Below are 24,823 nucleotides of genomic sequence, written 5' to 3'. Positions count from 1 at the left end.
TTCCCCTGCCCAAAACAGGTGAGGATAGAGTTCCTCAGCCTTGTAAGTTTGAACCCAGCATGGAGCCAGTCTCCTTGCCAGGTATCTGGAAGAGGCAAGTCCATACAGACCAGCTTAGAGATGCCACTCTTTATTGACCCAGATTGATGGCAGAGGGTACCCATGAGCCGAGGGGAGAGAGCTCACTCTCACTCCACCTGACTCTCAGTCTGGTGTTGGCTGCTTCAGAGACAGAGCAGGAAGCATCTTTGGCCAAAGGCCTGCTTGCAGCTGGAGCAGTGAGGCCTGGGCCATGACCTTGTTGTTTGGTGCCATGGAGGGAAGGGGGGATGACACAAGCTATGAGCAGATGAAAAAGCCCGTGGGGTACTGCCAGCGAGGATAGGGCATGGTGGCATCATGTGTGTGGCGGCAGGCTGCAAGTTTGGAGGGGTAGCAGAAGGACTGGAGGCCATGAGGGCACTGGTAGGGGTGGGCTGGCATATGTACCCAGAGGTGGGTTGCCAGCTTGGGGCTGTGGCCAAAGGCCTTCGGGCAGTGTAGGCACGGGTATCTGCAGGCATTCACTGTGTACAAGGAGGTGGGCTACCAGCTTGAAGGGAAGAGAAGCCTTTGGGCCATTCGGGGCACGGATGGGGGTGGGCTCTGCCATGTGGCAACTGGCATATGGCCAGCTTCGACTGGTAAGAGAAAGCCTTGTCACAGTCGCAGCAGCAGCAGCTTGCGCACCGGGGTGGGGCTACTGGAGTGGCCTGGAAGGCACCCCATGCAGAAGTGGAAGGCCCTGGAACCAGCTGGCTGGGCCTCTGCTGTTAGCCCTGGAGGGGAGCTCCTCCCTCAGTTTCTGGTTCCTTGACAGGGTGCCTGGTTAACTCTGCATCTTTGCTTCTTGTTCCAGCATCTCGCTGGCCCAGGAACTTAGGGGGAGGTAGGTGACACCGATGATTATCAGGCTGATGGGGACAGGGCTGTAGGGCACAGGTCTTGGTTCAGTCTCATCCACTGCCACCGCGTGAACTGTTTTCTTCTCGTCGCAAAATTTCATCCCCAGTGTGGAGGGGACCGGGGAGACCTGCAGAAGGCCCCTCCTGCAGTGGCCACTGTAGCTGCTGAGCTGTCCTTGACACTGTGGAGCTGCACTGCCTGGCGCACAATCCGATTTCATCTTAGTTACCATTACCTTTGTGTATCTACTGTCAGTAAGCCAGATTTCCGGATACTCTCTTTAGAAAATATATAAAGATTCGTGAAATGATTTCATCTGTAAAGCCATTAATGTTTGTTAGTCATTTACCCAAAATTTCTGTCGTTCTGAAAACGCAAAGGAGACTAGAGCTATGGAAGCTCCTGGGGCTCAGTCCCTTGTTTTAGAGATGAGAAAACTGAAGTGCGTGAAGGCAGAGTGGTCTCCTCCCAGCGGTACAGCCTGTTCACTCCTGAAATTCCTTGCCTCCTGCTCCCTCCTGGACGATTTTCCTCTTCAAGAGCTTTTTATTCCTGTCTCTGATGTTTACATTTTGTCTTTGTTTCTCCATTTTTGTTTCCCATCTACAGAATTAGTTCCTGGTAAATTACAAAAACTCAACCAAGTAAATTTGAAAGACCTAATAATTGGCTTTAATAATCACTTCATGAATCCAGCAGCATCCCACCTAGGAGTGGAGGGGAGCTCTGAAGGGCTACATGAAAGGAGAGTTTTTTTTTAAAGTAGAGAGGGAATGGAAAAAAGGAAATTATTAGCAAAGAATCTACTGTTTTAGGCAAAGTCACCCTCCTAAGGGAAACAGATAGGGTATATTAGTAAATTTCCTAGTGCTGATCAGGAAATTCCCGTGTTGACTTGTTAACATTTCTGGGTGGTTGAAACTGCATTTGAATTAGGTATTAAATCTTGGTTTACTGACTTGGGGCCTTCACCTAAGTGACACCATTTTGGGCCCATGGTTTTCTTTTTAACCGTTCTCACATTGTGGGAAAAATGTAAACCATAATTCAAAAGGAGGTGAATATCCTCTTTCCATTCCCAATTTGTTGTCTGTTGTCTGTTGTGTGTGTAAAGATTTGTCCTTTGTATATTAACTTCTTTCCTAAAGAGCTTCTGGATCTTTGTATTAGGTTTGTGGACAATTGGGTACCTTTAGCAGGGAGAAAAGTTAATTAAATGGACTTTTCCTCACATGAAATGGCTTGCTTGCTCTCTTTCCCTACTAACTGCAAAATAACAGACCTATCGCCAGATTGAGTCTGGCTAGAGAAGAGGAAAAGCAGTCAGAAGCAAACTTCTATAGCCCTAGGAGAGATTTATTACCACTATGAATCAAAGTTATAGGAGTTAAGTAGTTGTTTCCTACATTTTATTCCTACTAGGTTGTTTATGAATGAATCAAGGATTTCTTTTCCTTGGAGAAAAACCAGTGCCATTAATTCCTACTCCCTACTTCACATTCCTTCTCTAAGCAAAAATCTTGAGCTCTTTTGGTAAATAATGAGAATTTTAAATGAGAAGTTCATTCAATTCAATAGTATATAGTCTTTCGCCTTTCTTCCATTTCCTGTGTGGATAAATTTTCTTACTTTAGGAGTCAGGTTTTCAACTCTGAATAATCAGTGATAGCCAAGAGGGTTTCTTTCACCTTGCAAAGGCAAGCAGTAAACACCACTGGAGTGAATATTAAATCAATAGTGTGAGGCATTTAATTTATAGTCATCTGAAAGGATGAATTGTTTTCCATTGATTCATGACTAGCTTTGAAGGCAAGTACCAGTAATGATTATATCTTTATTGTCTGGTAAATAAGAAAAACTAAAATTAATTTATAAGCATACTTGTAGAGTAGGGAGGCTATATTTAGGATCTTGGCTTTTGCTAGGAAGATTTGATTTGACATCTCTGGTGGATTTAAATGTGGCTTTTTTTTTTTTTTTTTTTAACACGTGAAGAGTCAGACCTAGAATTACTATGTTAGAGAGTTTCTATAAACTTCTTGGAGCAGTGATTTGAAGTCAACATACTAACAGCAGCATAAACCCAGCAATTCCAACCAATATTCCAAACAATCATTATTCCTCAAATTAAAGAAGACAGATTGTGAAGCATATAGATAAGGCTTTACCTCAAAAGACAAGGATTTGTATAGATCACTTATATGTATGTGTGGGGTTTTAGGACCCCCAGATAAGGGTAGGTCATGGCCAACTCAGGGCATGTTGTTTCTTAGGGTTTTGTTAAAACTTTATGACCTAAGGTTGTAATTGCTGCAGAAGATATGAAAAATTCCTATTCATTTTACCTCATTAAATCCCATTGTCTTAGTTGAAACTTAATCATCTCTATCTTGGTTTATTTTGGTAGCATTTTTCACTTGTTTTTTAATTTATTCATCAAACATTTATCGCGTGGACAACATCTGCATTATGCTGGGCAGAGCAATAAAAGACATAGTCTTGTTGCGCAGGGAGCTTCCAGACTGATGCGAGGGCAGCAGTAAGATGGGCACCCCCATAGAAAGAAGGGGTTTGATGCAGAAAGTAACATAAGATTTGAATTCTAAGAGATGGTCAGGAGTCTCCTAGGTGAAGAAATTGGGATAGAGGATTCAAAGTGAAAGGGACAACACGTGAGGAGGTGTTTTGAAGTAGGAGAGCACAAGTGAGACCTGTAATTCTTCGGTCGAATGAATGGAGATCCATATCAGGCAATTGCTGTTTATCTCCGGTGTTTCGAAACTTTTTTTTTAAGGTCAAGAAGGAATGTGATTCTTTTTAAAGCACAAACTTAAATTCTGTTTAAAATATTGATTTATTTAACTCACAATATATGATTGGCAAAATGGACCCTAAAAAGAGAATCCTTAAAAAAATTTTTTAAAGGGAATCCTTATAACTGAAAGTATTCAAAGAGAAACCAGAAGATCATCCAGAAGTGCTGCTTTGGAGGGCATCTTAAGATCCCTAATAAGATACAGTTCTATAACTTTTGTCCTCTCAATATTTTGTTATCTTCTCAGTTAATTTCTGTCTCTTTTCTCTCTCCTTCACAACCATACTCTTGAGAAATTAGTTTACATATAATGATCTCTAGTTGCTCATTGCCGGTTAGCCTAACATAATACAAGGAGGTGGGTAAATCATACATGTGTATTTCAAATAATTTTTACAAAATGAACACATCTGTGTAAACACCTCTAGATTACCAGACTCCAGAATCCCTTTTTGTCCCTCTCCAAGTCACTGCCTCCATCCCTTAATCATTACCCCTACCTTACCCCCCGTTAAAAGTATCAGATGTCTTCCTGACATCTATCAACATGAGTCAAGTGAAATCATACATATGTTCTCTTAGGTCTGGCTTCTTTCATTTTGTTCAGTATTGTGTTTTTGAGATTCATCCATGTTGTGAGTAGCCGTAGCTCATTCATTCTCATTTCCATATACAAGTTCATTGTTTGTACCGCACTTTACGTATTCTACTGTGGATGGATGTTTGGCTTGTATATAGTTTGAGCTTTCAAGAATACTGCTGCTAGGAACATTCTTGCACATGTCTTTTAATGCACATCTTGTCACATACATTTCTGTTGGGTGGAATTGCTGGGTTCTAAAGAACACATATGTTTAGCTCTAGTAGGTAGTATCAGCCAGTTTTCCAAAGTGGTGTTACCAGTTGACACTCCACCAGCACTGAATGAGAGTTCCAGCTGTGCCACAGCCTCGCCTGCACTTAGTATAATACATTGCATTTGGATTTCTGTTCTTACCACTCAGCTGAAACTACTCTTGCCAAGATAAAGCTGAGTTTTTCATCCTTATGCTTCTTGTCTATTTTGCAGCATAGATGATCTTGTCTGCTCATCCTTGAGGCTTTCTATTCCTTTTGATCCTGTGATACCAGTCTCTCCTGTTGTCCTTCCACCGCTTTGGTCACTTCTTCTCAGTTTATTTCTCAGCTCTTTGCCCTTTCCCCATCCCTTAAGTGCAAGTGTTCCCCAAAGGTCTGTCCTTAGTTTCTTTCTTTTCACTCTCCTATGTGCTCCCTGTGATTTTTACCTTCTTTCATGGTTTTATCTATCACTTATATGGGGAAAGTGCCCAAATTTATTATATCTCTGGCCCAAATCTCTCTTCTGCGTGTCAGAACCTGTATCCAGCTACCTACTGAAATACTTCATGTGAATTTCCAAAGATGCCTTAAAAATATATCTACAAAAATATACCACAATTTATTTGTTCTCCTGTTGATGGACATTTGGGTTGTTTCCAATTTTTTTGCTATTTTTTTCTCTTCTTCAAGAAAATCTATTTCTTTTTTATATCCTACATTTCTTATTTCAGTGAATAGTACTACATCCACCCAGTTCCCTAAGGTGGCAACTTGGGAATTATCCTTTACCTTTATACCTTACCGACTGTCATCATTCCCCCCTGTACCCCAGCTTCTCACTCATTCAGGCTCCTAAACATCTTTCTTCGCTGACCTGTAGACTTCATCCTGTCAAACCCTTTTGATTATCAATATCAGCACACTTTACTGAGTGCTGGTTATATGCTTTTTATATAGATCAAATAATTTAATCCCATAATAACTCTGTGAGGAGGGTAGTTTTATCCCAATTTTATGTATGAGAAAATTGAGACTTCGATGATCTTATATAAGGTTACACAGCTACTAAACAAATGACAGAGAGCTTGAGACAGGATTAGAACTCAAGACTGTCTGACTTCAAGGTCAGTACCCATGACCATTATTCTGTTCTGTACCACAGTGATCATTCTCAACAATCACCTCTTATTTGGTCTCCCTGTCTACAGTCATGCTTTCTCTAATTCATGTCCCTCCTTTAAATCCTTCAGTGACTCCCTTTTGCCTGGCATTTGATAAAAGCCCAAGTTTCTTTACTGTGAACTACTGCATCCTCCATGATCTGACTCTTACCTTTCTCTTCCAGTTTGTATCTCCCTTCCTCACCACTGTGTTCCAGCTGTGCTCGACTACATGTACCAACTCAGATGTATCCTGTTCTCTTATACCCTGTGCCTTTTTATTTACTTCCTCTTCTTTTTTGCCTGGCTAACTCTCGTTAGTCCCTTAGGACACAGTTTAGGGCTCTCAAATACTCCTTTGAGAAACATTTCCTACCTCTTACCCCCAGTCCATCTTGGTGCACTTCCTCTGTGCTCCTAGAACACCCTATGCTCTCTCATAGCACTTTCACACATTTTTGTCATAGTTATTTTCACACCTAGAATAAACAAATCAATTATTTGCTATTCACCTCCTCCATTAGACTGACAGCTTTGTGAAGAGAAGTGCTATTTTTAAATCCTTTTATTGAAACTACAGTGTCTAGCACATGGCGGCATTCCTCAAATATCTGTTGGCTAAATAAAATGCTGTGAATGGAATCATTTAAATTGAGCATAAACATACCAATTCTTGTACACATTGATTTTTATTATCTTGTACACATTGTTTTTGATTTTGAATTGAAGGTCTAGATACAGAAGCAATGATTTGTTATATAAGGTCACTTACACCTTGGAGTCATATGTGATTGACACAGATCTGGGTTTGCCCTCTTTATGTCAAATTGATGGGAATTCTAGCTCCAGAGTTCTAGAATGACTTTACAATCCCTGTAAGAAACTTGGCATCTTCAGGTTACCTTGGCATTTTCAGATTTCTCTGAAAAATAGTGGAAAATATAGAGTTGCCTCATTATGGTGGGAGATGTTCATTCCAAAGTGGTAAAAGTAGTCTTTGTTAAGAGTTCTGGATTGCATGGTATAAATGGTAATCCTTGGGGCACCTGGATAGCTCAGTTGGTTAAACATCTGGCTTTTAATTTTGGCTCAGGTCATGATCTCATGGTTTATGAGACTGAGTGCTGCGTAGGGCTCTGCGCCAACAGTGAGGAACCTACTTGGGATTCTCTTTCTCCCTCTTTCTCGCTCCTCCTCTGTGCTTACTCTCTCTCTCAAAATAAATAGTTAAATAAACATTTAAAAAAGTGATTCTTAGACGTTCTACGGAACTTCCTAATTGGCGTTTTACAGTCTTCCTCTGCCTTTGGACCTACAACAACTTCAAGTTTTTTAATCATAATGAAAGATGAGGGTTACTGCTTTTCTGGCAGGGCTTAAACAAGTATGTACCTAGTTTTTATTCTAAGCAACAGTTTTATAATAAGTGTTATTAAAAATAATTTTTAATGTTTATTTTTGAGCGCGAGTGAGCGAGAGAGAGATTGAGCAGGGGAGGGGAGAGAGAGAGGGAGACACAGAATCTGAAGCAGGCTCCAGGCCTGATGTGGGGCTCAAACTCGTGAGCTGTGAGATTGTGACCTGGGCCAAAATCGGAAGCTCAACAGACTGAGCCACCTAGGCGCCCTTTAAGTGGTATATTTTTAACACATATTTCTTAATTTTTTTATGTTACTTATGGGAGAAGGGGAGAGAAAAGGAAATTAATCCTCACTTGTTTGCTAATTGTCTGTTGCGGTGACTATCTTTATTTAACAGAGTAGTATATAATCGAAAAGAAGGCTGTGGTGTTCAAGTTTATTTCTTGGGTAGGGCAAATAGGATGGTAACCCTGTGCCTTTTTTCTTTGTGGAGTGAAGAGGGGACACTTTACTCTTCTTTTCTAAATATGACTGAAATTCAGTTTTAAGCCTTTTGGAGGAGAGAATGGGGAGAGATTGGGAGGAGTCATGAGAGGGGCTCTTGGGTACTAATAATGTTGAACTTAGGTGTTCACTTTGAGAATTTATTGATTTTTCCAATTTTTTAAATGTTTTATTTATTTTTGAGACAGAGAGAGAGCATGAGTGGTGAGGGGCAGAGAGAGGGAGACAGAGAATCAGATGTAGGCTCCAGGCTCTGAACTGTCAGCCCAGAGCCTGATGTGGGGCTCGAACCCACAAACGTGAGATCATGACCTGAGCCAAAGCCGGAAACCTAACCGACTGAGCCACCCAGGCGCCCTGAGAATTTATTGATTTATATACTTATGTTTTAGGTACTTTTTTGTATGTCTCTTATCAATAAAAATGTTTTAAACAATTTAATTTAGAAGTTTCTGTCTTTAAGCATTTTCTGAGGAGCCTATGGAAGAAGTTAATGGTGAGGCTCTTTCCAAGTGCCGTTATTTTGCACAGCCCACCACAAGTGGAAGAACCTTGCCCAAATGGTGTGTAGACTATAAGTGGGGTTGGAGAACAGTAAAAGGAGAGATTAGTGTGGGCAAGAGTAGTTAGGGAAAACAACATAACCATTCATCCAGTAAATATTAACTGAGCATGAACCATGTACCAGATGCTGTGGTGACATAGAAAACTTACATGAGGGGGGTGCCTGGGTGGCTCAGTTGGTCGAGCATCTGACTTTGGCTCAGGTCATGATCTCACAGTTCATGAGTTTGAGCCCAGCATCGGACTCTGTGATGACAGCTCAGAGCCTGGAGCCTGCTTCAAATTCAATGTTTCCCTCTCTCCCTACCCCTCCCTAGCTCATGCTGTGTCTCTTTCTCTCTCATTCAAAAATAAATAAACATTAAAAAAATTAAAAAGAAAACTTAAATGAGATTGAAGGTTAGAGCTGGAGGGAAAAATAAGATCTGGGTGATGTTAACTAATCTTGGTTATGGATCCCTACTACTCTTTACAGAATGATAAAAACAAGTGCTCATTTAGCATTTCTTGTTTACTAAAAGCTTTATATACATGAACTCATTTAATCTTCAGATTTACTATGCTGTGTGAAGTTAATGCAAAGAATATCAGAAATGTAGGTTGACCTGGAGATTCTGTTCGAAGACGGTCAATAACCCTGCTCCGGTATTCTGTGATTTATGTGTTTTTGGAGCTCTTTGTGAATGCCTTTTCTTCTTTTTACAGACATGGCTGGATTCTGCCAAAGAAATAAAAAAGCAGGTTCGTGGTAAGTGAATATAGCCCTTTTTCTAGTTCTTTCTTTTAGTAGGTCAGAGGATTTTCAACCATGTTCTGGCATGAGTCACATCCTGGCTATGGCAGATGGCTCTGGAGTTGAGATAAAGCCTTCCCCTGGAAAGAGGAGATTCCGTAACAGAAAGAGAAAGCAGAGGTGCACACTGTTGAGATCTAGGTCAGATCTCGATGTTTTTTCTTCACAACCAGGCACAGTTGGGCAAGATTGGAACGGTTGAGAAAAACAAGTCAGAAAAGAACAAAGATAAGGAAAGAAAAAGGATACGGGAGTTCGTTCTCAAAGGAGTTTGCTCCCTGGTCCTGTCCCTTTTAAACTGTTCTGGACTATTGCATTCTCCCCTTCTCCATGTTTTCCTCTCTGTAGTTCTTTTTGTCTGTTTTCAACAATCTTTTTCCAAATAGTTCTGTTAGTAGAACAAGAATTCCTTGCCAGTGGCCCTCAGACACTGTGGCTTTCTCCTAGCGCCAAGCCCCCTAGTATATATTACTGATGTACCCTCTCCTCAGACTATTGTCCTGAGGTGACTATATCTAGGTCAAAGAAAGCATAGATTAATATTTTGTAGTGCAAGGTCCAATGGAATAGCTAAAGGGTAGAGACTGTTTTCTTACTGTTGGTGATTAAATATGCTTTTAGTTTAGTTTATTTTTTATTTATTTTTGAGAGACAGAGAGAGACAGTGTGAGCAGGGGAGGGTCAGAGAGAGAGGGAGATACAGAATCTGAAGCAGGCTCCAGGCTTTGAGCGAGCTGTCAGCACAGAGCCCAACGCGGGGCTTGAACCCACGAACCATGAGATCATGACCCGAGCCAAAGCCGGACGCTTAACCAACTGAGCCACCCAGGTGCCCCTAGTTTAGTTTATTTTTAAGGAGACTTCTAGAAACTGCAGAGGTTATTCATCATGGTTAGGAAGTTTTAATTTTATCACCTGAAAACAAATTTTATTTTTCATTTGTTTCTTAAAAGAAAACAACTTTGCTATAGTGATATGTTTTCCTTTAGACCCTATTTGTAATTTATATTTCTCGAGATAGAAAATCAGAATACATCTTTGGACTGGCAACTCTCCCTATTTGTTCCTTGCCTATAAAATGTTATTTTAAATGCAAGTCAGAGCAAAAAGTTTTCAGAATATTTGAGATATTTTGAGAAAAACATAACTCCAAGTCCCTTTCAGTGAAAATTCTTAAAAATATTTTTTAATTTTAGAGAGAGAGAGTGATGGAGAAAGGAGGAGTGAGAGAGGGAAAGAGGATCTTAAGCAGGTTCCACACTCAGTGAGGAGCCACATGCCAGGCTTGATCCCACAACCCTCGGAACATGACCTGAGCCGAAATCAAGAGTTGGGTGCTCAACCGACTGAGTCACCCAGGCACACACCTCAATGAAAATTCGTTTAATATGCAGTATTACTCAGGAACAAATGATTACACAAGAAGACTAGTTGGGAAGAAAAGTTAAAGCAGAATTTATAATGAGTTGAGAAGAATATCTAGTAGATTATCTTCCTGGCTATTAGAAAAAAAATCTCTTGCTAAGAAAAAGAATCCATGGGGTTGCCTGGGTGACTCAGTCCATTAAGTGTCCAACTTTGACTTAGGTCATGATCTCATGGTTTGTGGGTTCGGAGCCTGGAGCCTGCTTCGATTCTGTGTCTCCTATCTCTGTCCCTCCCCCACTCATGCTCTGTTTCTCTTTGTCTCAAAAATAAATAAACATAAAAAAATTTAAAAAAGAAAAAGAGAAAGAACCCGTGTTTGTCATTAAAAAACAAACACACACACAACAGGGCACCTGGGTGGCCCAGTTGGTTAAGCATCCAACTTTGGTGCAGGTCATGATCTCACGGTTCGAGAGTTTGACCCCTGAGTCAGGTTCTGTGCTGTCAAAGAGGAGGCTGCTTTGGATCTTCCATCTCCCTCTCTTTCTGCCCCTCCCCCACTTGTAGTTCCCCTCTCTCTCTCAAGAATAAATAAACTTAAAAAAAACCCCCTATAACATAACAGAAACCCTTCCTTTAACATTGGAAAGAAAAATCATGTTTGTAATACAAACTTAGAGAATCAAATGCAAATATTTTATTGAGCCAAAGAGATTGACATTTATCTATTGCGAAGATTTTGTTTTGTTTTTATTTTTTAAATTTTTTATATTTTTAAATTTTTTAAATTTATTTTTTGAGAGACAGAGACAGCACAAGCAGGGGAGGGTCAGAGAGAGAGGGAGATACAGAATCTGAGGCAGACTCCAGGCTCTGAGCTAGCTGTCAGCACAGAGCCCGACGCAGGGCTCGAACCCACGAACCGTGAGATCATGACCTGAGCTGAAGTCGGACACTTAACTGACTGAGCCACCCAGGCACCCATGGCTTTTTATTTTTAAACATTTTTCATCACATGGGTAATATATACTCATTGTGAAAAATTGAAACATTATGGAACTACATCATGGAGAAAGTAAAAGGCCCCTAAATTCTGTCCACCAGGTGCAATCACTGTCAAGTTGGTATAAGCTACAAGATTTTTTTCTAGACATATATAAGTTTTTGCCTTTCAAAAATACAATTATGCTGTACAGTATTCTTGTCCCCTCTTGTCCACAGGAGATGCGTTCTAGGACCCCTAGTGGATGTCTGAAATTGCAGATAGTATCAAACCCTATACATATGCGTCTATGATAAAGTTTAATTTATAAAGTATGCACAGTAAGAGATTAACAACAATAGCTAATAATAGAACAATTATAATGATATACCATAATAAAAGTTATGTGAATGTGGTCCCTTTCTTTCAAAATATCTTATTGTCCTGTACTCATCCTTTTTATGATACTGTGACATGACGAAATGGCTGTGTGATAAGGTGAAGTGAGGTGAATGACTTAGGCACTGTGACCTAGTCTTAGGCTACTCTTGATCTTCTAACCACACGGCAGGAGGATCATCTGCTTCCAGATTGTAGCTGACCATGGAAAGATGAAACCACGGATAAGGGGGGACTGCTATACGCTGTTATGCATTATGTATTGCATTATCTTATGTCTGCTTTACGTATTATGCTGTAGATAGTTTTAAAATTTGTTTAAATAAGTGGTAGAAATATGTGGAGTAAAATTAAAAGATACAGATGACTCTAATGCAAGGTAAATTGCCCTTCTACCCCTGTCCTTTAGCTAATTCCTTATGTTCTTTCCAGAGATGCACATATACATATTTTATTGTAAATATATGTATATTTATATTGTGTTTAATATAAGTATGTTTATAAAATATTTAATGCAAACATTATTTATACCAATGTGTTTTACATACATATTATATTTAATATGTATATTTTACATAAATATTTATTAGGTACATATAAAATACATATTTTATATGTATTTAATATAAATATGCAGCCAGTATTTTTTATTTAACATAATTTGGAGTATTCCAGTTAAAAATTTTTATTTTTTATTTTTTATTTTTTATTTTTATTTGAGAGAGAGAAAGAGCGAGCCTGTGAGTGGGGGAGAGGGGCAGAGGGAAAGAAAGAGAAAGAATCCTAAGCAGGCTCTATACTCAGTGCAGAGCCCAACACAGGGCTTGATCCCACCACCCTGGGATCATCACCCGAGTTGAAATCAAGAGTTGGATGCTCAACCAACTGAGCCACGCAGGACCCCTATAATTTAAAAGATTCTTCACATCAACATATATAAATTCACTTTAAAAATTTTCTCTTTTTTAATTTAATTTTAATTTGTTATTATTATTATTATTTACAAATTATCTTTTCTCTCTCTCTCTCTCTGTCTCTCTCTCTGTCTTGTTTTAAAGTGAATCTATACCCAATGTGGAGCTTAAACTCACAACCCTGGGATTAAGAATCACATATTCTACCGACTGAGTCAACCAAGCACCCTGTTTAAAAATTTTCTTAATGATTGCATATTTGTAGTACCATATATATATATATATATACATATATATATGTGTGTATATATACTTGCAGTCCTGTTGATGGACATTTTGGTTTACTCTCAGTAGCTTGGTTGTAGTGAACGTTTATACACATACACACACACACATACATACCTATTTCTGTAGATAAGTTCTTAGAAGTAGAATAAAAAAGTATGAATATCTAAAATTGAAATAGGTGTTCACCAGCAAGATTTTTTCCATATTAAAAACATATAGAAAGCATAGAAATCCATGTACACATCACCCAGGATTAACATACGTTAACATTTAAAATTTAAAATAGAATAGAATAGTGCCCATAAGTTTTATCTTTTTTGTTTTCCTCTAAGTCTTATCCTGTTCTCTTCCTACCCATAGAAAACTATTTCCATAAGTTTGGGGTGTTTTAATCTATGTTTTTTATTTTTTCTTATATGTTCCATACTTACATACTACAGATAATATCGCTTTGTCTGTTTGGGTTTGTTTTTGGAAATTTCCCTCAGACCCAACATGATCCATTTGAACCTTTTTCTGAGGTTCGTCATCTCTCTCTCCTCCCAGCTTAATTCCCTTGGTTCTGATTAAGAGCAGTCTCCCCCACTGAGTATGGCTGTCCACCTCCACCCCTTTCTGGAGTACTGCACAGCAAAAGCAAGAAATCCATATGCCTCCTGTATGTACTGAAAACTACAGATGTATAACTTGCACAAGTTATGTTTAAAAAATTCTGTACTCCAGATGCGCCCCTTCCTCTCCTTTTCCTGCAGAGGTCACAACTATCCTGAACTTTATGTTGATGATTTCATTGTATTTTTTACTAGTTTTTATTACCTATGAATGTATACCTAAAAATATTGTTTTACCTTTTCGAACATCATGTAAATTGAATTATATAATACTTAATAATTTGTAACTTGCTTTTCTTATTCAGCATGAGTTTTGAAATTCAGGTGAAAAGAAAATTTCACAAAACAATTCTTAATCTTTACTATGAGGGATATCCTGATTTTTTTTTTTTTTGGTTTGCATTCTGTTTCACTTTTTAAATGCTGATTTTGACCTACTAAACTGATTTCACAATGGATCATGATCCACAGTTTAAAAAAAACACTTGATTTAGGATGTATGCCTGAAAGTGTTAGATTATAAGGTATGTTTAAGTTTTACCAGATTAATTATAGTATTAATTATATAATACTTAATCACTTACCAGAATTGCAAGGTAAAAGAATATGTACATTTTATGTTTTGAAAGATCTTGTCAAATTGTTCTACTTAGTGTACCAATTTACACTCACATCAGCAATAGATAATTGTGTTTATTTTCCCCACCAACCATAGGTGTTATCAAGTATTTTATATCAATTACTTAATACAGAGTTCAAAGAGAAAAAAAAAACACACTTTCAAACTTTCCTAAGTGGTTCTAAATAACTATTTATTTCTTAAATAAATACCAAATCTTTCCATAAAGCATGAGAATATTTACAAACCGCAGGAAAAGAAAACTTTGAATATTTTAGGCACTTCTCTAACAATCAGAAACTTAGGTATAAGTTTTGTGTTTTACCTTTTATGTTTACCTTTACAGGTGTCCCCTGGAATTTCACATTTAATGTCAAATTTTATCCACCTGACCCAGCACAGTTAACAGAAGATATAACAAGGTAAAGTTATTAATGGTTAAATATAGAATAAGTAATTCTCATTTTCATAAGCTCTGGGAATTTCCTTATTTAGAACTGAAGAAAAATTCTGTGCTATTAAACTTAAAATGGAAAGTTTCTGGTCACTTCAAGGCAGGTTTGCAAATAAGTGAGCCGAAAAGCCACATTTATCTGTGATGTGCATGGAGGAAATTGGCAGGGGAATTAACCTTGCTTCTCATGGGCATTGTGACAAGCTGTGTACAGGGCACCTATAAACCACATGCCCTCTGAAGGGTGAGATGCAAATATAGTGGTAAAATAGCTCTACTACTTTCTCTCTTTAATACTCCGTCTCCACCATGTTTTCTATTAGAGGAATCAAAAAAGCTAAAGCCTGTGTTACTGTTGTTTCTTCTTGTCTCCCTTTAGGTACATAATCCTCATGAGCTGAATCTTCTTCAGTAATTTTTGAGCCCACTTAATTTATGAAATAAATCTGTACTCTTTGAAAACAACTTACTGATTTCTTTTAGGCAAGTGGCCTTTATTGGATTCTATATAAATATTAATATTAAGAAAATGGAAAACCAGCATATTATAAAGAATACTAGTATACATACTTCTATCCATACCATTCTTATACATAGTAGGTGCTTAACAAATGTTTGTTACATTGAACTTTTGGTTCCTGAGAAACGGCTTTCTAATTCTGCCTAAGTAAACTCCAACTCTGAGTGTTAAGTACCGTAAAACTGGTTTGCGAGCAAAATTGGTTCTGGAAATGTGCTTGTAATCCAAAGCACTTGTATATCAAAGCAAATTTCCCCATAAGAAATAATGGAAACTCAGATGATTCATTCCATATAAAAATGATTACAGTACTATAATATAATACAAAATAATAAAATACAAAATATAAAGAAAAATGAACAAATTAACCTGCCCTTAACTTTGAAAACTTTTGTGGCTGGTGTGAGGGAGACGAGAGAGGAGGCTTATTGTGTAGGACAACTTTCACTATCACTAACGTCTATTGGTTCAATGGAATCTTATTCTTTTTGTGCAACTTCAACAAGGAACCTATCCAATGACACTTGCTTTTGCCTCGTTTTGAGGATTTCATGGAAATTGACAATGCATTGTCATTAAACAGATGCATAGCTCAGACTGTGTCGGCCTTATTTGGATGGTGTTTTTCTACAAAATTTTGCACTGTTTTCCCCTATTTTACACATCTCCCTAATCTCATTTGAAGTGAGGGATTCTTCTGCTTTTTTCTCCTCCTCATCTTCTCCAGATGAGATGCAGATGTAGACTTCTTATGAAATCCTGCAATTTCAGCCACTTGCATACCTTGTTCATACTTCTCAATGATTTCCTTTTTAACTTCCACTGTAATCATCTCCATCTTCTTACCGCCTTTCTTTTCAACCTTTTTCTCCCTGGGGGCTATTGTATATGCTTGCACAGATGTTGACTGCAGTATTAATAAACTCTTGTTATATGCTCTATTTAATGTAACTGGCAATAAGGCGGCAGAGGAAAGGGTCTAAATCTGCAGGCAGCCTGACCTAGAATGAAGCAAAGCATTCCTAAGCTTACTCTTGTACAGAAAAGCAAAGGACTATCCATGAGTGCTTTGAAGTGACAAAAAATACACTAGTGCCAGTTGTGGGCACCTTCCAACGTTCTGAAAAATCACTGATTTCTACCAGATACCATGGCATCAGAGCATAATAGACAATCACCCACAATCCTGCAGCAAGAGAGAGAACCATTAGCTTGTGATCATGTGATGTTCTGTGTCATGTACTATTCGTATTGCAAGACATCCCTTGTTTATCAAGTTAAAATTTATTAAAATATTTGCTCACTCACAGAACAAGTTACTCAAGGTTTTACTGTACTGTGAAATTTTAAAAAATTATTCTTTGTCTAGGTACTCCTTAGTACACATTCTTGAAGTTGAGATGTCATCTCTGGCCTGAAAAAATTGTTTTATTTCATTTTCACATGTAATATTTGTCTCTTAGAGTTGCTTCTTATTCATCTTCATTGAGGTTATGTGTAAAACAATACAAATCCCTGAAATTTTTTGCTAATTACCCACATTTTAGAGGAGATTAATAAGATTCTTGTGATTTGGTTGGCATTCCTCTTTTTTTTTTTAAAGTGTATGTAATAACTAATTATAGATAGCAAAACGAGTGTTAATATCTTTATTATTCTTTATTATGGTCAAAGCAAGGATATAATTTTAATTAATACAGGAACTTTCAATTTAATCATATCTCCCAGCTTTGGTAAACAGTCCAAATTGGTCAAGTCAGTTAGAAAAAGTGCTAAGGAGATCGGGATCACAGGGTAAACATTATACTGACGGAGATAAATACCTAACGTATGTAGGGCACTCAATTGGTTTGTTCTACTGAACAGTCTTAACCCCAGTCTGAATTCCCAACAATGTAGTACACTGTGGAATCAGTCTTACAAGATGATAGTGAATGGAGGGCTCCATGCACCCTGGCCCATCTTGAAGGATAAATGGCTGCAGATGTTCAGATCCTAGGAAAAATGTGTCAATAATGTCATCTTTGTATATGAAGGACAGTAGCTACACATTTGGCAAAGCAGTATGGTAGAAGGAGTCCAGTTTTGGAGCCAAACAGCCTCTATTACTATATGACATTGAGCAAACTTAGTCTTTGAAACTGCCTCTCTATCTTTAATCTGGTAATGATACCCACCTCACAAGTTTTGTCGTGAGGTCATTTATATGTGTATGGTACTTAATATGCTCAATAAAATATTAATTTCTTTGCCTCCTTCAGACTTTTCCCAGTATCCCTTCTTTTCTTTTTCTTTTTTGTTATTGAGATATAATTGACACATAGTATTATATTAGTTTCGGGTGTGCAACATCATGATTCAATATTTGCTTATATTATGAAATGATCACAATAGATCTAGTTCACGTTCATCACCACACTTAATTACAAAAATATTTTTCTCTGATGATGAGAACTTTTAAGATCTACTCTCTTAGCAACTTCTTTTCTTTTTAAATTGCCTTCCAAACATGAGTCCAACATAGTTGAAGGTTGGTTTTCTTTTTAAAGTTTTTATGTGGAAAAATTTTCAACACACAGAAAAGAAAAAATACTAGTATGATGAACAACTGTATACCCACTACCTAGGTTGAACGTTTATTAGCATTATCATATTTACTTCATCTCTCTTGTTTTTCTCCCTCCATCCCTCCCTCTCATTCCCTTTTCTCTTTCTCCATACTTTGTTTTTGTTGTTGCTGACGTAGTAACATTTTTTCTCTTTTGGCTGTAGATATTATTTATGCCTCCAGCTTCGACAGGACATAGTTGCAGGACGTCTGCCCTGTTCCTTTGCAACCTTAGCATTATTAGGTTCTTACACCATCCAGTCTGAGCTGGGAGACTATGACCCAGAACTTCATGGTGCGGATTATGTTAGTGACTTTAAACTGGCCCCAAATCAGACCAAGGAACTTGAAGAGAAGGTCATGGAACTGCATAAGTCATACAGGTAAATAGGTCTCCAGGGGTTTTCTGTGTTTGTTTTGGCAATAAGTTTAAACCCTTGACCTGGTTTTGGTTTGGTGTTTGTCTTGGAGGGAATGTGGTGCTGTAGAAAGACTCAGCTCAATCCCCTCCACTATTTGACTTTGAGGAGGTCATTTAAGCGCTTGGAACCTCTGTTTTCTCATCAGAGTACTAGGTATTGCATTGTAGGATGAAAACTGAGTGAGGCAATATATGTAAAGCACTAAGCACTGTGTCTGGCACATAGTAGGTTCTCAGTAAATGTTAGCCATTGTTACCTTACCTTTTTATTTCAGATTTAAAATTATTATGCTACATTAGGTACTTCAAGAACTTTAAAGCAGGGTTCTTAGGGTACATGTACATGGGTAAACTTCAGAGGACCCATGAAACTCTTGAAGGTATTTTTAAAAGTCTTGATTGGATTCAATGCTTTTTTTCATGGAAATTGTTGGTAATGCTGGGAGGTATCATCACACAGTGATCAAAAGCAAGGACTGAGCTGGGTTGAAGTCTTGGCTCGGTCTTGGCCTTGTGACCCTGAGTTATTCACTTAACCTCTCTGAGCCTCAGGTTACTTTTTTTTTGTTGTTAATGTTTATTTATTTTTGAGAGAGAGACTGAGAATGAGCGAGCAGGGGAGGGACAGGAAGAGAGAGACAGAGAATCCTAAACGGGCTCCCCACTGTGAGAGCAGTGTCTGATGTGGGGCTTGAACTATGAAATCATGACCTGAGCTGAAATCAAGAGTTGGCAGCTTAACTGTCTAAGCCACCCAGGTGCCCTGAGCCTCAGATTCCTTTAACGTCTGATGGAGACATTTACCTCAGAGTAAATTGGGCTATGGCTAGGATTAGAAAAGACATTGTATGGAAAAACTTAATACACATTGTCAAAATTCAGTAAATGTTAGCTAATATTTTTAAAACTTCATTTATTTATTTTGAGAGAGACAGTGTGAGCAAGGGAAGGGCAGAGAGAGAAGGAGAGAATGAGAAGCCCAAGCAGGCTCCTCACTGTCAGCACAGAGCCTGTTGTGGGGGCTTGAACTCATGAACCGTGGGATCATGACCTGAGCCAAAACCAAGAGTCAGAAGCTTAACCAACTGAGCCACCCAGGTGCCCCAGTATCAGCTAATATTAATTAAAGTGCCAGAATAATTTGTGTTTCTTTCTACTGTACATCCCATTGTTATTTGAGTGACTTGATGTAGCTAAATTTTACAGCCTGCCTTAGCTTATTAACATGAATGGCTGGTCTTGGCCTTGAGTTAGTACCCTGGGTTATGTTAGTGTGAGTTAGGAGAATCTAGCTGTCTTCTAAGCCAGACATTTAAAAATTTTGTAAATATGTGAAACAATGTCACTTTATTTTTTACTACATTTTGGGAAAATATTGTTATTTTTCATACACACAGAAGTTATGAATGTTAAAATACAAGTTGATTATTATTCTTTAAAGATTTAATAAAAATTTAACCTTTTTCTTAGTTTTAATTTCTAATGTAGTAATAATTGATAGATATAACCCACATAAAGAAAAGCTCTTTGGAGTCCTTAGTAAGTGTTGAGAATGAAGAGATCCTAAGGTCAAAGTTTGGGAATCACTGAGCTAGATGATGAGTTGGAAGCCTGGGCTTTGGAATCAGCCTGTCTCACTTTGAGTTCAGACTCTGTTCCTTATTAGCTTTATGACTCTTAGGAAATTACATAAGCCCTCTGAGCTTCAGTTTTCTCATCTGAAAAATAAGGGTAAAGATAGGAATTTTGTGAAGGTTAAAAATGTGAAGTGGTTAGCATAGTGACTAGTATATAGTGGGAATATTTTTTAGCATAATAATTCCTAACCCAATGTTGCCAGTGATGGCTGTGAATCTGGGTTTAGGGGACTACTTTTTGTAACTTAACTGAATTTAAGCCCAAATAAGTGAAATGATTTCAAGAGACAGGCGGATATGGTCCAGCTGATGTTCTGTTAGGTATATGGATAGAAATTAAGCAGTAATAGATCTCCATGACTAGAAAATCTAGAGGTAAGTCATTTTGGAATTTACTTGCTCCTTTTTGGTAAGATTGGCACCCTTTACAAACAGAAGGCCAATGGAAAATTTAATTATGTCCAACAACATGGTACTTTAAATAATTCAGAGAAATTTCTGCTGAGAAAGAAGCATTTTCCTATGCATCGAAAAGTACAAGCAAATACCACCCTTTTCTCAGATAAATAGAAGACTGCCTACGTACATAGAACCCTTAGTTGGTGGCCCTTTGCCCAGACAGAGACTTTGAAGCTATAATTAACTTTAAATTTATACTAGCAAATCAAGCTTTAAAATGAATTGCCCTCCATTTATGGGTACTAGGAAAGTATGTAAACTTGTCAGTTGTCTCCCACTTAATTATCTGAATTCTCAGTCCTTAATTAGGAGATGCAACAAACATTAAAAGGCTGTCACATAACATTGGAACTCACTGAATGACTCTATATCCGGACCACACTTGCTCAAAATAAATACAGAGAAACTTTGTTTTAGTTTCTCTTTTTAATGAGCAGGACTTAACCAGTGCCAAAGCTCTCTGGTTAGATGCTTTTGTAAGTTTGCATTCTTTCAAGTAGTAAATTATGAGGTTGTACTGAATAAATTCCTAATGACGTAGAGGCATCTAACCTCTTTTCAGCTAGTTTTCCAAGATTTCAGGAGTCTTGGAAAATTTAGGAAAAACTATGGTCTTTAAAATTTTAAGATGAAAATAATTTAAATTTAATTTGTGGTATTACATTTATAAAATAAATGTGTAGTATTTACATGTACAGTTCTGTGAGTAGTTGGATTATGAGGGATTTTTGCTATTTCCCCCCATGTTCTTATACAATGAATGTGTATGATTTTTCTAATCAGAAGAAGCTTCCTGAAACAATTTTGTTTTGCCATTAGGTAGCATAGAGGAAAATAGTCATTCATGCAGAGAGACAGTCTGGCTGGGGATATTGGGGTCTAAGCAGGGTGGAGAGAGTTATTCCATGGGTAGGGGGCCAGCCTGGTATAAGGAGCCGGAGCTCAAACAGCATGGAGTGGACTCGTGGTGGAAGATATCAGAGGCAGAGCAGATTGAGAAGGGCATCCTTGTGGGGGTAAGGCCTGCATTGGGTGGAGGCCGTCCACATAGCGTGGTACCACACAGGTGGTACACATAGAAGGTACCTGATAGAGGGTGTTGAAACCTGGGCAGGGTGAAGATGTCCATGTCCAGTGGAAGATAGCCTACCACGAGAAGTCAGAACCTGAGTGAGGTAATGAGGGCGTCCCTGTGTGGGGAGTGGTTAGCATGGCGGTTCAGAGTCCAGTCAAGGTGAGGAGGGCGTCCATGTAGGGGAGGAGTCAGTGGCGGCAATGAGAGATTGGTTATATACAAGGGGTTGATCAAATTGATATGTTAATGATAATGAGACTCAGAGTTGTTACTGTCAGTTAAGGATGATACACAGTACGGAGAAGGAGAAACCATGTGGTATTGTATTAAAACTGGAAATTTTGATGCTAACTCATGATTTCCGATAGGTAGGTAGGTAGGTAGGTAGATAGATAGATGTGTAAATAGGCACACACACACATACACATACACATACACACATACATACTTACATACTCTAACTCTACATTGTTCCAGAAGCAGGTGCTTTAAAAAAATGACAAATGATCAGAAGGATACAAAAACCAACTTGGAGAAGCTCCCAGAGACCAAATCTGGTTCAATTTAAGCACTAAAATAAGGAGAAAAGAGTGATTATATTGCATTGGATAAAATGAGAATTTCTGAGTCCATACTGATACAAAGGAATAAATTCAAAGTTTAATAAGGAATAGAATATTCAAAGGTTTCAAAATACATTCCCACAAAATTGTTATTAATTATGAGGAGATAAGTAGGAATTTCACCGTGGAGAAGCCTGGCAGACATCAGTGATCAAAATGAACGTCATCCTTGTGGGGACAAATTGAAATCATGTACCTGCCACCTGATAGGATCCAGTGAGAACAGAGAGCCACTTCTGTCCTATTCTTGTCAAAGATGCAAAACCGGAATCAACTCATGGAGAAACATCAGGCCCAAACTGAAGGGCATTCTGTAGAATAACTTGCCTGTGATCCTCACAAGGTCAAGATTATTAAAGTCAAGGAGAGATTAAGGAACTGTTCCAGACTGAAGAAGACCAGAGACACAAACTTGATGAAACTCCTAATGCTCACTCAGCTACGCTTTACAGAACATTTTTTTTTTAAGTTTATTTATTTTGAGAGAGAGGGAGAGTGCGAGCAGGGGAGAGAGAGGAAGAGAGAGAGAATCCTAAGCAGGCTACACACTGTCCGTGTACAGCCCAATGTGGGCCTCAAATTCACAAACCGTGATATGACCTGAGCCAAAATCAAGAGTCAGATGCTTAACCAACTGAGCCACTCAGGCGTCCCTGTACAGAACGTGCTTTAAACAAATGGCTAAACTTGAGCTGGGTCTGAGGATTAGATAGCAGTGTTAAAAGTTATTTCTGCTTTAGATGGTTGTACTGGGGTTACCTAGAAGAGTGTCATTGTTTGTAGGAATTACACATTTAAGTGTTGGGAGTGATGGGTCATCAAGTTGACAGTTGGCTCTCAGATAGTTCAGGAAAAAATTGTTTGTATTGTAGGTAACTTTTACGTTTAAGTGTGTTTCAAAAATGTTTAAATTATATAAAAATTTTTTAATGCAAACATCAGCCAAACTTCAAATATAAGTATTATTTTCAACTAGCAAAGAAATTTATAGCTTTTCTAAAGATTTTTTTTTAATGTATTTTATTTTGAGAGACAGAGGCAGAGAGAGAGCGGGGGAGGGGCAGAAAGAGAGGGAGACACAGAATGTGAAGCAGACTCGAGGCTCTGTGCTGACAGCTCGAACCTATGGACTGTGAGACCATGACCTGAGCCAAAGTCGGACGCTTAACCGACTGAGCTGCCCAGGTGCCCCGGAAATTTCATAGCTTTAAAGTTAAAGATCTCTTCTTACTCCTTGCTCTTAATATAATTTATTATATTTTTAAAATATATAATTATTTATGTAATCTCTACACCCAACAGGGGCTGGAACTCACAACCCCAAGATCGAGTCACATGCTCTTCTGACTGAGCCCGCTAGGCACCTCTGCCCTTAATATAATTTTAAAGCATGCCGACTTAGAAAAGCCTTTAACTACATAGTTTGAAACTTAAATCTGTATTTAAATTGACCCCATTAATAATGTCCTTCAGAATTGGAGGAATAAGGAGAAGATTTATCATGGTCACCTCATTTAATGTTTTAAAATTTGCCTTCAAGTTCAAGTAATCAAAGTTATTTCTCTTTAATGAATTAGGTGTAAATGTTCCACTGTACCATCATCAGAAACCTAAAGTTGCAGTAATAATAAACATTAATATTTTGCAGAGCAGTTTCATAACCAGTATCTCATTTTATCCTACTAATCACATTCATTCATTCAGTAAGGTAAAAAAAAGTCATTGCCTATCCTAGTCTCTGGAATTAGGTATTACTATGAATCTTGCTTTAATAGTTAGGAGATTGAGGGAGACACCAGGTTACCACTCTCAAGTGCAGGACGCAAGATTCCAGCTTGAGTAATGTCACTTGGGTCCTGACAAAAGCCTGCTGTCCTCTTAAACTTAGAGTCCCAAATTGCCCATGGCTATGTTATACCTCAGGGCCTATTTCTTCATCAGCAAAATCAAAGTGTTGGACTCTATAACCTTCAAGTTCCAATCTAGCTTCAAAACCCTAAAATTCAAGCCATCGGTAATAACAACAACAAAAACTATAGAATGATTGGGAGTAACCTTAACTAGAAAGGTATATAACCTATATGAGGGGGGAAAACAACCCTATGAAACTTTCTTGAGATGTTTTTAGTGACTTGAATATACAGACTTCGATATGTGTTAATTTTCCCACTCTCCTTTGTGTGTGTGTGTTCAGTTTTAGATCTATTAGTAAACAGAATTCAGGTGTGATGATTTAGTGCTTGTAAAAAAAAAAAGATTATTTGAGGAGGCTGAGTCACTATCAGATCTGCATTCCCCTAAGATTTTGGTTATTGTCCCAAGGAACCCTTTGTTCTTTTTAATGAAAATAAAGACAGATGGGTTTAGAAGAGACTTTTTCCCCATTAAATGAATAGGCCCTGCTGCTTTGTATAGTTTAAGGCAGTCCTCCGGGAAACGGGCATTTACTTGGTTTTTCTTTGGGGGTGTGGCGGCATTGTTGTTAGTATGAAGTTATATTTGACTGGTCTGAATTGTGCAGCACTAGGAGTGATATCTGTTTCTTCAAAGCTCAATGTAACAGCTCATGAGCACTTTTCAAAAGAGGAGAAAGTTATAAAGAAGAAGGAAAGACCATCACAGTGAGCATTTAGACAGTGAGACTGACTGTTTTCAAACAGATCTAATTCATTATATGCCTAGTAATGAAGACATCTTAATACCAGAGAAAGCAGCTCCATTATCTACATGCTTCTGTTAACCAATTTATTTTGTTTAGATCAGTGGGCAGGACACCATCTGTTACCAGAAATTTTCTTTTCCTCAAGCCTGCCCCCATTAAGAGTCACCAGTTAAAGTAACCTCAGCTGCCCTCCTGTTTAAT

The 24,823-nt window shown here is 38.2% G+C and overlaps 1 protein-coding gene across 6 annotated transcripts in view; it reads left to right on the top strand.

Moving 5' to 3' along the window:
* Nucleotides 1–24,823, top strand: part of EPB41 (erythrocyte membrane protein band 4.1) — a 190,661-nt gene that overhangs the window by 102,933 nt on the left and 62,905 nt on the right. For all 6 annotated transcript variants that reach the window (XM_029946492.1, XM_029946495.1, XM_029946489.1 and 3 more), the window contains exons 5-7: nt 8,895–8,937; nt 14,510–14,585; nt 17,910–18,128. In XM_029946492.1, coding sequence (XP_029802352.1) covers nt 8,895–8,937; nt 14,510–14,585; nt 17,910–18,128 — 338 coding nt within the window. The remainder of the gene's footprint in view (nt 1–8,894; nt 8,938–14,509; nt 14,586–17,909; nt 18,129–24,823) is intronic.

The sequence above is a fragment of the Suricata suricatta genome, chromosome 8 (genome assembly GCF_006229205.1).
Source record: "Suricata suricatta isolate VVHF042 chromosome 8, meerkat_22Aug2017_6uvM2_HiC, whole genome shotgun sequence".
In the NCBI taxonomy this organism is placed as follows: domain Eukaryota; kingdom Metazoa; phylum Chordata; class Mammalia; order Carnivora; family Herpestidae; genus Suricata; species Suricata suricatta.
The sequence above is the reverse complement of the archived record's forward strand: the minus strand, read 5'-3'. Positions and strand labels throughout refer to the sequence as shown.